The 12,056-nt window shown below is 47.9% G+C and overlaps 1 protein-coding gene across 3 annotated transcripts in view; it reads right to left on the bottom strand.

Annotated features, from left to right (window-relative positions):
- Window positions 1-3,991: 3,991 nt before the first annotated feature.
- Window positions 3,992-12,056, bottom strand: part of FBXO16 (F-box protein 16) — a 52,522-nt gene continuing 44,457 nt past the window's right edge. Inside the window, exons 8-9 of one of the 3 annotated variants that reach the window (XM_070415532.1) lie at window positions 5,128-5,153; window positions 4,551-4,643 (exon numbers count right to left, since the gene is read on the bottom strand). In XM_070415532.1, coding sequence (XP_070271633.1) covers window positions 4,634-4,643; window positions 5,128-5,153 — 36 coding nt within the window. In that variant the 3' untranslated portion in view covers window positions 4,551-4,633. Of the gene's footprint in view, window positions 4,644-5,109; window positions 5,154-12,056 lie in introns of all 3 variants that reach the window. The other 2 variants (XM_070415533.1, XM_070415531.1) reach the window with 2 other exon arrangements.

Here is a 12,056-nt window from a genome sequence, read left to right as displayed (position 1 = left end):
TTCCAAGGCCAGGACAAAACAGGTGGTTCAGATTCCCCTGGTTGTCTCTTGAGCTGCTCACCCTTAGAACCTCTCAGGTGCTGTGAGAACTCCCGCCCAGAGAGGGAGAAGCAGAGGCCCGGCCTCAGCCCTGGCTGAGCCCCCAGTGGACCATCAGCACCAACTCTCCAGGCCTGTCCCTGCCCTATCTTGGAGTGGATCTTCCAGCCTCGGTGGGGAGGAGACAGGATGCTGTGTGGGTTGGAGACAGGCTCTCCCCAAGAGCCCTCCCAAGCTGCAGATTCACCAGCAGAACAGACTGTTGTCATAGCAACAAAGTTTGGGAGTAACTTCACAGAAATAGATAATCCAAATACAGCTTAAGACAGGAGGTAGTCATGCATACTGGGCAGGTCTGTCTTTCTCTTGATATGTCCTTGTTCCAGAAGAACCCGTCTATTCTAGACTGGCCTGTTCAAACATTTGCCCACAGCATGACTGGCTCCTGCAATAACCACAGCAGTTTATTGACTTTTTAAAAAATATATTTTTATTGATTTCAGAGAGGAAGGGAGAGGGAGAGAGATGTAGAAACATCAATGGTGAGAGAGAACCATTGATCAGCTGCCTCCTGCACGCTCCCTACTGGGATCGAGCTCAAAACCTGGGCATGTGCCGGAATGGAACCATGACCTCCTGGTTCAGAAGTCGACATTCAACCACTGAGCCACATCAGCCAGGCAACCATAGCGGTTTAGTGTGCAGAATCCTGGAGCTACAGCCCTCCCTCACTTACACAGCTGCCCCTGGTCCCTAGGAGCCAACCATGAGGGCTCAGGCTCCAGGAAGAGGAAACCCTGAATCACAGCACCTGCTTTGCCCAAGGGACGATCCCAAGGTCTCATCTGGGTGTATTTGCTTTCTTCTCTACCCCCAGGGTATGTGTGAATTCCCTCTGGTGGTACAAATGAAACAATCGTGAATTAGTCATGTTATGTCCTCCACTGATCATCTGGGCATCCAAACCACCATTCTCTACCATCATGTCAAGCCACTGTTTGTTTTTATTTCAGGCCACCTTTTAAAATCATATTATAGTATACTAGAGGCCCGGTGCACGGATTCATGCACTGGTGAGGTCCCTCGGCCTGGCCTGTGGCTCTCCAACATCCCCTGAGGGGTCTTGAATTGCGAGAGAGCGCAGGCCAGGCCGAGGGACTCCACTGGTGCATGATTGGGGCCAGGGAGGGACCTCGGAAGGGCTCTAGGGTGTGTCTGGCCTGTCTCGCCCAGTCCCAACCTGCTGGATCCCAGCAGCAAGCTAACCTTCAGTCAGAGCATCTGCCCCCTGGTGGTCAGTGCACGTCATAGCAACTGGTAGAATAGAACAAACTGTCAGACACTTAGCATATTAGCTTTTATTATATAGGACTAGAGGCCTGATGCATGAAATTCGTGCAAGGGGCTCGGCCCCAGCCACTGCCGCAGCAGCTATGCCTCGGCCCCTGCCCACCATGACTTCGTCCGGAAGGACATCAGGTCTAATTAGCATTTTAGGCTTTCATTATTATAGATCAGTGGTTCTCAACCTTCTGGCCCTTTAAATACAGTTCCTCATGCTGTGACCCAACCATAAAATTATTTTTGTTGCTACTTCATATCTGTAATGTTGCTACTGTTATGAATCGTAATGTGAATATCTGATATGCAGGATGGTCTTAGGTGAAAGGGCGAGGACTACGCCCTCCATCTTGCCCCAGGGTAAGGGCTACGCCCTCCATCTTACCCTGGATCCTCCATTTTTGGGCAGCCATGTGCTCGGCAAGGCTTCTGCTAGCCACACCCAGGACTTCTTTAAACTAACCAATGACAATCAAGGGAAGTGCGCACCATAGATATGACCACATCCTGTGTAACAAGACACCGACTTGCGCCTGGCCAATCGGCAGGGCCCACAGTCCTTTCTCCTCCCCTTACTCCAACCCCCTATAAAACCCCTCTTCCCACAGGGCTAGCCCTCTCTGCCACTTGCTGCTGCGTCAGTAAGGAGGGTAGGGGAGCCAAGCCCGGGCTTGAATAAAGACTCTTATGTTTTTGCATCGGACACGGCTGGCTCCCTGGTGTGGTTTCTTGGGGATCCTGAAATCTGGGCATAACATTAGGTGACCCCTGTGAAAGGGTCGTTAGACTGCCAAAGGGGTCGCGACCCATAGGTTGAGAACCGCTGTTATAGATGAACATTAGTGTTCAATATTACATGGTTGACAATCATTTAATTGTCTATCATTCTGCTTTACTTGGGTAACTAAGTATCCTAGAATGGTCACTTCTGGGACCTTAAAATGGTTACATGACCTTAAATGGTTTAGTTGAAAATGTGTGACGACTATTTTTGCAGCTAAATAACATTTTATGTTTTCCAATAACTCTTTAATGCCCATCCATTGAATGTTTGGAAATGTACATGTTACCCCACTGTGCTGGGTATTCTTCACTGTCCCACTCATATCCTTCCCTCCCCGACCACTCCTGGCCACACTCCTCAGCTCTACTACCTACCTCAGAAGCTGACATCTAAGAGCTGTGCCCCTGGCATCTTTGCTGTTGACTTTCAGGTGAGATTGACCAAAGGGAAGTGCTATTGGAGTGTCAAAGGGTGGGGAGAGAGGGGAGTTGAGTGTTATCTGCCCCTGTAGGCCACCACACAGCACACATCTTATTGGGTGGCCTCTCCCCTGACTACAGTTCTCACTGGGTTCTAGGATCAACGTGTCCTTTCCCATCTGCCTCTTCAGGCCAAAGGACAATAAAGGTTTCTGCAGTTGCTACTTCCTGGGTGCTTCACTATCTCATCTTGATTCTTTTAATCCTGCCCAGCGGTGAATTGTGTCCCCACCCTCCAAAGTTCCCATGCTGAAGCCCTAATCCCTAGGATTTCAGCATGTGACTGTCTTTGGAGATAGGGTCTTCAAAGAGGTAAGTAAGGCTCTCTGAGGCCATGTGGGTGGGCCCCCATCCAATCTGACTTGTGTCCTTATAATAATGGAGGATTGGGACACAGAGAGGACACATGTGAGGACACAGTGGGGAGGCAGCCATCTGCAAGCCACGGAGGGAGGCCTCAGAAGAAATCAACCCTGATGACACTGTGACCTTGGACTTTCCAGCCTCCAGACTGAGCAGATGAATGTCTATTGTTTATAAGCAACCCACCTATGGTATTTTTGTTATAGCAGCCTGAGCAGACTAAGACAGTGATACTTTGTGTGGGAAGCTACCCATGTCTTCACTATCAGAGAAGTGTAAACAAGGAGCCTGAATGCTGGTGAACCTTGAGCCCTGGCAAGGGCCAGAGCTATGCACCGATTGTTTAGTCGAGACAATGGTAGCTCAAGCAATTTCCTGACCAAATAGTCTAAGAGTAAATCTTTACTAATATTTACTGACCTTTAAGATAGTCTGTCTGTTACCAGAATTGCCTGCCTGACTAAGGGTTATATGTGTATCCAAAATTGAATAAAAGATTGGCAAGGCCTGGGCACCAGGGGAAGTCCTTCCCCTTGCATTGAGTTTCCCGCCTGGCCCCCAGTATTTCCAAATTATTATTTCTTGTCTCATCTCTGTCATTTGCATGCGGCCCTTCTCTAGATCCCGAACACTGAACCACTCGGGATGTGGCTCGCACAACTTTGTTACGGAAGGCCTAGAAAATTAAGACACCCTGGTAAATAGGATGTAGTGTATGAACATCAAACTGCTCAAGCAGCCTCGGAGGTGTGCTGAGTGCATCCTTCCAGGACCCTGCCTCATACACCCAATATCACCAATGGTACTATCACATGACCCTTTATTAACCCCTATCATCACATTCCCATCTATGCTTGTGAATATGTCAACATTTATGCCATGAATACCTTTTGCTGAAATACTGTAGAACTCACCTTCACAATAAAGTACCTACTGCCGACAGTTTCTTTCTTTCTAAAGATTTTTTATTGATTTTTAGTCAGAGAGGAAGGAAGAGTGAGAGAGAGAAACATCAATGTGGAGAACCGGATATTGATGGGCTGCCTCCTGCACACCTCCTACCAGGGATGAGGCCCGCAACCCGGGCATGTGTCCTGACCTGGAATCGAACTGGCAACCTTTCCATGCACAGGACGATGCCCAACCAACTGAGCCGCACCAGCCAGGGCCACCAACAGCTTCTATAGAGGAGCCAAGTACTATCCAATGCTCCAAGTGTGGAGCACCTTGTCATTTCTATAAAAATCTGTTCACATTTTTTTTAAATCCTCACCCGAGGATATCTTTTATTGATTCCTAGAGAGAGGGAAGGAGGAAGGGAGGGGGAGAGAGAGAGAGAGAGAGAGAGAGATCTATCAGTCCTGTATGGGGATCGATCCAACCTGCAACCCTTTGGTGTGCTGGATGATGTTCCAACCAACCAAGCCACACTGGCCAGAGCTCTTTTCACATTTTTAAATCAGCTTCAGCTCTGAAGCCTGGATGGGCAACGACCGGAGGCCGGAGTGTCTCTGAAGATGCTGCATGAGAACTTGCGTGGCTGCCTCGGTGGCTGGGAGCCCCGCCAACCCACGAGGAGGCCAGGCGAGCTGAGCTGGGACTTGCAGAGGGGGGCTGGGTTCTGCACTCAGGGACACCTAGGGAGGAGAAAGATATCATTAGAGTGAGAGTCATTGAAACATCAAAGGAAGCTATATAATTAACCGTATTTTAATGATGTAAAACCATTGTGTAAAATCATAGGACTGGGTGGGATCTATTGAGACTTCCCCATTTCACCACCCCTTATCCCCATGCAATCTCCGCCGTGAGCTGCTAATAATTTCTTTCGTCTCTGGAGTGCTCTCACAGCCATGATTTCATCTGAACCTCAGGGAACTCTGCAAGGTGGGCAGGGAGGTATGAGCGCCTCCCTTTCACAAATACATGAAACCGAAGAACAGGCAGGTGCAGGGCCAGCCCACGTTCACAGAGCGAGAAGGTGTTAGGGCTGGAGACTTGGGATTCTTAGGCCGGGTGAGTAACAAGCGCCCATATTTTATACTACCTATTAATCTGGGCATGCACACATTCTCTCCGAAAAGGCAAATGTCACAGGCTGACCTTCCAACCAAAACTCACGGTGAGGAAGGCTTTCTCCTCTGCGTCTGGCCGTAGCAGGAAATGGAAGAGGAAAGAATGGAGAGAAAGCATACGCGTTGAGCTTGCAGGAAACTTGTACTTGTACGTTCACCCTTGCTTTGGCTCCTACCGCGTGCACAGACATCAGGAGACTGAGCAGACACAGATGCCGAGGCCTTCCCCGAGCACAATCCCCCTCCTATTCCTCCGTGTTCAGCTGGCAGGTCTCAGCAGCAGATCATTTGTCAAGTCCCCTTAATGCTCTGTTAGAAACGTGTGCAACACACAGGGTTTCTGTTCCTCTGGGGGAACTCAGAAACTGCTTCAGCTGATGACTGCTGTCTCCTGTCCTCCTGGTCCACAAAGGTGCATCACGCCAACTGGTCCGACCTCACCGGCTCTCTTTGCTCCTCTAAATACAACCTGTCCTTCGAGGCCCTAGGTTCTGTAAGGAGCCTGACCCTCGGGGGTTTCTGCCTCGGCTGGATTGCTATCGAGGCCTCTGGCTTAGCATGGAACATACCTATGCTCTTGGCATTTAGCATTTGTTTCTGAACGTCATTGTTTGTCTTCTGATGAAAACGGAGGCTCCCTGAGAGCAAAGCTGGAATCTTCCACCTCCCTGAACCCTCAGCTGCCTGCCTACAGCTGAGAGAGCCATCTATGTTTACTGATCTTTCTGGCAAAGAGCAGGCAAAACGGGGGTTAAACACAGCGAGTCGTTAGAATTGAGGAGGAAAGGGGGAAGGAATGGCAGATATTATCTTCCCTGGTGTGCAGTGTTGAGATCAGCACGGGGTTAGCATGTTCAGTGTTGCTCTAAGATCAGCACCAGGGAAGACAACACATAGAAGTGTTCCTTTGTGCTATTTTAGTAACAATAAAAGTAAAATAATACCTGCTGAGAAGGAAAAAGAAAAAACTAGCTCTCTGTGATTCAAGAATGGGCTAGTCACACCTCACCTGTAACAGTTTCAAATTTAATCCTATTACTGCGTAAAACTTATTTACCCCTGCATTTGAGGAACCCCTTTCCCCTAAGCCCCCAGGGAAGTCCACAGGCCCAGGCAGGCTCCTCAAGCTCTCCTTCTTCTCTGTGGCAGGTCTCAGAGACTCCCCCCCACCTCCTTCTCTCTCTTAGTAATGGTCATCGCCTTTCCAGATTGTGGGCTTTCTCCTCCCTTCAAGCTGGGCTCAGGAAAGATGATCTCCGTACGTCCACACTTCCCTGCTGTCCGTGAAAGCAAGTTCCTAGACCCTCTTCTCTTCATTGTAAGACTTTCATGTTCATTGTTATAAGAGAAAAGACAAGATTTAAGGGGAAAACACGAGGACGTTGTATACACAGGTACACACCTGACAGTCCTGGATCTTGGTCTAGAGCAGTGGTTCTCAACCTTCTGGCCCTTTAAATACAGTTCCTCATGTTGTGACTCAACCATAAAATTATTTTTGTTGTCACTTCATAACTGTAATGTTGCTACTGTTATGAATTGTAATGTAAATTGATATGCAGGATGGTCTTAGGCGACTCCCGTGAAAGGGTCGTTCAACCGCCAAAGGGGTCGCGACCCACAGGTTGAGAACCACTGGTCTAGAGCATCTGACAATCTAGAAATAACTGGAAACTTTTTTTTTCTTTTTTCACCAATGTTGGGGACCAGCCCCTGGTTCCTGGCACAGAGCTCCTAAAACAGTGTAAATTCCCAAGTGATACAAATCAGTGCTTAAAGAACTTGCTTAATCTTCCAATGGTTGAAGTACAGTCTATTTATAGATGAGCCATACTGATAAATATCTGAGCTGTTCCCAGCCTTGCACGTACAAACAATGCTGATATAAACAATCCTCACATATGCACAGGTCTATCTGTGGTGGCCTGTGATCGGACGGGCTGTTGGTGGCAACAGTAATCCTAGTACTGGGGCATCATCACAAAGCCCATTCCTCTCTCTAGCCGGTTTCTATGTCTTTAAATAGAAGGACACCGGAGAAGAGAAATGTGAGGCCATACTTTACAAATCAAGAATTCTCTGCCCAGCTGGCGTGGCTCAGTGGTTGAGCCTCGACCCATAAAACAGGAGGTCACGGTTCAATTCCCGGGCATGGCACATGCCCTGGCTGTGGGCTCAGTCCCCAGTGTGGGTCATACAGGAGGCAGCCAATCAATAATTCTCTCTCATCATTAATGTTTCTCTCTCCCTCTCTGAAATCAATAAAAAGATATTAAAAACAAACAAGAATTCTCCAGGGTTCTGTTCTTGGCCCACATCCTGGGCCATCAGTGCTTAACTTTTCAATTGCTATCTCTCCCAGCTCTCCCTCCCCAGCTCCTGGCTCACACGCTCAGCTCTCTTCTGACTCCGCTACTTCACACCTGGAATGTCCTATTGTGTTGTAGTCTCAGTAGTGGTGGCAGGAACATTAATACGATTGCTCAACGCAGGTACCTAGGAGTCACCCCTTACTTGACCGGAAGCTTCCCCTCACGCCCCTCCACCCCCTGCCTGTAAGCACCTGGAGGGCAGAGACCGTATCGTGTTAGGGTTGTACCCCTTGTGCCTAGTCCAGGGCCTGTAAACTACTTGTTGGATCAATGAGTAAACACACGAATGATTCCTCCTTCTTTTCCCCAGAGCAATGGCTGAAACCACTGGGCGGGTGGACTTTGAAGCGGGGATGGAACACTCTTGTCCTCAGGCAGGAGGTCATTTTATTGGGCAGAAAGAAGCCATGAGAGTGGTGAGACGCTCTTGAGGCCAACTGACCCGGGAAAGAGGAGGCTAAGACTAAGGCTATCAATAGGGCACATGCCAGCTTCTCTACCTGTATCTGTCACTCCCTGATTGGACCTTGTTGTTTTCCATTCATGATCATTGATACAAACACCACCCTTGGATAAACCCATGGATAACTTAAGAGCACAGATTAGGAAAAGGACCATGTGGATGTGAATACAGGACCGATGTTGACAGCCCCTGCAATGCCCCTCTCGTGAATAATAATTGCAAATACATGACTGCTGGGCGTGGTGCAGAGAGTCACATACTTGTGATTTCATTTAATCTCCCTAAGCCTGTGATATGGTAAAGGGAGGTAAAGAAGGTGACAATCTTCACTTTATGGGAGACCCCACCCACATCCTCTTTTTAAAAAATCTACCCTGAACACTTTATTAGGAGAGTCATGTGGTGAAACTGTATATAAAGCCCTGGCCGGTGTGGCTCAGTTGGTTGCACGCTGTCCCATTCACCAAAAGTCACTGGTTCAATTCCTGGTCAGGGCACATGCTCAGGTTGTGGGTTCAATGCCCTGATCGATGTTTCTGTCTCTCTCTCTTTCCCTGCCCCTTTCTCTCTAAGAGACAAAAAAACAAAAAACAAAAAAACAACAACGATAAAAACATTTTAAAAAGAAAAGAATATTATTTTAAAAACTGTATATAAATATGGACTGCTGTGTTTGCAAATCATAAAACCAGAAGTTTTTGTTTTTGTTTTTGTTGTTTTAGTCATAGAAACACAGCTTCGACTCAGCCTGTAAACTGCCTAAGCTTAGGCCTGGGGCTGAGTAATAAGTAAGGGCCACTGGTGGGGATACAGGCTCAGAGCACAGACGAGATGGCTGGGGAGGGGCTTCCCTCTGAGAGGGGAGTCTACGAGGGGTGGTGGCTCCTCCTGGCTTCAGCTTCATCCCCAGGAGGGAGCTGCTTCATGGACTTCCCATCGGGGATTCTGTGAGGAGGACCCCTGCCATCCTCCCGCCTGTCTGGGCGCCCAGAAGGCTGCTCAGGCCCACCTGCCACCCTTCTAGGGGCCCCTGCGTAGGTCAGCGCCTCTGCAGAGGGTGCTCCCTTTCCCTCCTAGCCCACGCTGCTTCTGTGAGAAACAGAGGAAAGGGTCAGGGAGAATCATCAACACGGCTTTAAGGAAGCCTCAGACCTCTGCTGTTAACCTTGGGGTAAAACTGTCAGCTGTGGAGGAAGGCTAAGCAACTCCAGGCAGGGCTTGGAAATTTAAATCCAAGACGATGTGAGGGCACCATTAAGTAAGTGAAATAAGGGAGGGGTGTGTTGCAAAATGGTCATAAAGCCATAAAGCTCAAACGGCTGGTTGCTAGTAATGGTTATGAACTCAGATTTCAAAACATCCCTGTCTCAGAAAATTAGTTTCTACTGTAGTTTGTGGTGAAATACTATGTTACTAAATATTCTACACACATACACACACACACCCTACATATGTACATACACGTTTTAAACCCCAGTATTAACAGCGATTAAAATATGTCATAAATAATATGTATATAACAAATAATTTTACTTAGCTCACAAACACGTTTCTTCTGGTAGATCCTGAAGGCCAATTTGTGTCAAATATTTGGTGTTTAGCTCTTAAATAAAAACAAGCAGCCATCTGGCCCCAGTCTAAATATTCAGTGAGAGGGAAGTAGGCAGAATCACCCCTGTTGGAAACGCCAGGGTCATTTATTAACCTAATGTGACAGAACAAGAGGCAACAAGACAGGACAAGCAAATGGTGCTCTTACAGACACAGGAGAAATGCAGACTCTACGCGGGGTTCTTCCTAAGGGTTCTTCTCAAGACTCTTAGCAAGTAGGCCTTTCTCCTCGGAGGTATCAGACACGAAGAACCAGCGCTGTAGTTAGTAAGCAGTGGGTGCACATGACACAGAATCCACACACTCACCGGACACCCCAGATCAGGTGTCAATGCAGGAGCCTGTGTGTTTACAGGCACACGATGGTACAGAGGCCAGGCAGGGAAAGAAAATATCTGGCTAAAATCTCATACTGCTGTAGGTGCAACCATATTTTACAGAGTGGAAACTAAGAGAGAAAGGGAGGAGGTAAAGAAAACTGGAGAAGTAAAGGCAAAAACAAGAAAGAAAGCTTATTCCATAGGCTGGAGCCTCCTTCCGGCTGCCCAGCGGGCCCCTCTGGGCAGCTGCTCACTGTCAGCTAGCTCTCATCTTTCCTCCCGTCTCCCACTGCCCACTACTGGCCACTATTTACTGGTAAACGCCTGCTGTGAGCGAGGCGCCGTGCTCAATGCTTTACATTCCCCTCCCAACCCTGTTAGTGCTGTTACTAATTCTGTTTCACACATGAGAAAACAGAATCTCCGAGAGGTCAATAACTAGGCCAGGATGGAGCTGCTCACAGACCCACTAAAGTTGTGGTTTCAGGCAATGAACTTAGGCTGTTTAAGTCCCAAACCTGTGTTTTTTGTTTGTTTTTTTAATCCTCACCCGAGGATATTTTTCCATTGATTTTTAGAGAGAGTGGAAGAGAGAGGGAAAGACAGAGAGAAGTATCGATGTGAGAGAAACATTGATTGCCTTCCTCCTGCACGCCCCCCCGACCAGGGCCCGGGCCTGCAACCGAGGTATGTGCCCTTGACCGGAATCAAACCCAGGATCCTTTGGTCCATAGGCCGACGGTCTATCCCCTGACCCAAACTGGCTAGGGCACCAAACCTGCGTTCTTGGTCAGCAAAGTGAAAAATAAGATAGTATACAGCGGGGGGGTGGAGGGGACACACAAACATGTATTGTATTTAATATAGTCCCATTTAACAGATGAAGAAACGGAGGCTCAGAGAGGTTAAGTAACTTAGCCAAAGTCATGCCATTTAGTAAAGGAACCCAGGTCCCTCCGACTGCAAAGCCCATATTCTTTCTTATTCTTCCTTCCCAATGGAACTCTTGAGAATTGGACTGACTGAGCTGAATAATTAAAAATCTCTCCTATAGATATTTTTAGTTCTGCACATCCAAACAAACAAAAAAAAAATGATAATACAAACACCTGGGGAGTTCACCAGAAATGAAAGGCGACTAAAGATTGCCTGCCAGGAAACCGCTGCATAACTTTGTTTTGTCAATTCTTCTGTTTCAGTTCATTATATTTTCCAAGGTTCAAAGAAAAAGGTGGGAGACAGAAACCTGTTTATATTGCTTTATAAGCAGGAGCCGCGGAATAATGGAACCGTTTGGCTATCCTGTGTAAAGCAGCCGCCGTCATAGCTGTGTCCCTCAGGTCTCAGGAGAGAGGGGAGTGAGTGTGGAAGGAAGCTCCGGGGCCCACAGCTCAGACGTTAGCCTGGAAATGACCTGAAAGGTGCTGGAATCCAACTCTCATTTTATAGGAGAAAGGAAAACTCAGAGAGGCTGAGCGACCGCTGAGTTAAAGGTAGAGCTGGGGCTAGAAACCTGGGTTTTCTGATTCATAAACCATCATGTTATCCATGCTAGGAACCAAATCACTTTGGAGTAAATCCTTTTCCCTCCTCTTTTGAGCCGGGGGGGGGGGGGGGGGGGGGGGGCGGGCAGGCGGGGGGCGGGGGGAGTGAGAAAGCTTAAAGAAACATTTTATTCTATTTTTTAAATATATTTTTATTGATTTCAGGGAGGAAAAGAGAAGGAGAGAGAGAGAGAGAGAGATAGAAACATCAATGATGAGAGAGAATCATGGATCGGCTGGCTGCCTCCTGCACGCCCCCAACTGGAGATCAAGCCTGCAACCTGGGTGTGTGCCCTGACCAGGAATCGAGCCGTGACCTCCTGGTTCATAGCTCAACACTCAACCACGGAGCCTCGTCAGCTGGGCCAGAAGCATTTTAAGTAATCAGAATCAAGTGATCCTGGAAAGAGGTGAAGGAGGTAACGGCAGAGGCTGGACTTGGCGGAGCACAGGAAAAGATAAGGTCTTATCTAAGGCAATTAGAGTAACCAGGCCATGCCAGGCTTTGGTTACTTGTATTACAATGCATGCTCTGAAACAGCAAGCTTTTTGAAATCCATGCCCAAATCAGAACCTAGCAGTGAGGACGTCTAACCTCCAAGCAAAAGTTCAGGGAGAGACAAAAGGTATTTGTTTTTATACTTAACTTGGTAGGAAAGAGACAA

The sequence above is a fragment of the Myotis yumanensis genome, unplaced genomic scaffold (genome assembly GCF_028538775.1).
Source record: "Myotis yumanensis isolate MYYU_CA2020_CCGP unplaced genomic scaffold, mMyoYum1.0.hap1 SCAF_5, whole genome shotgun sequence".
NCBI lineage: Eukaryota > Metazoa > Chordata > Mammalia > Chiroptera > Vespertilionidae > Myotis > Myotis yumanensis.
The sequence above is the reverse complement of the archived record's forward strand: the minus strand, read 5'-3'. Positions and strand labels throughout refer to the sequence as shown.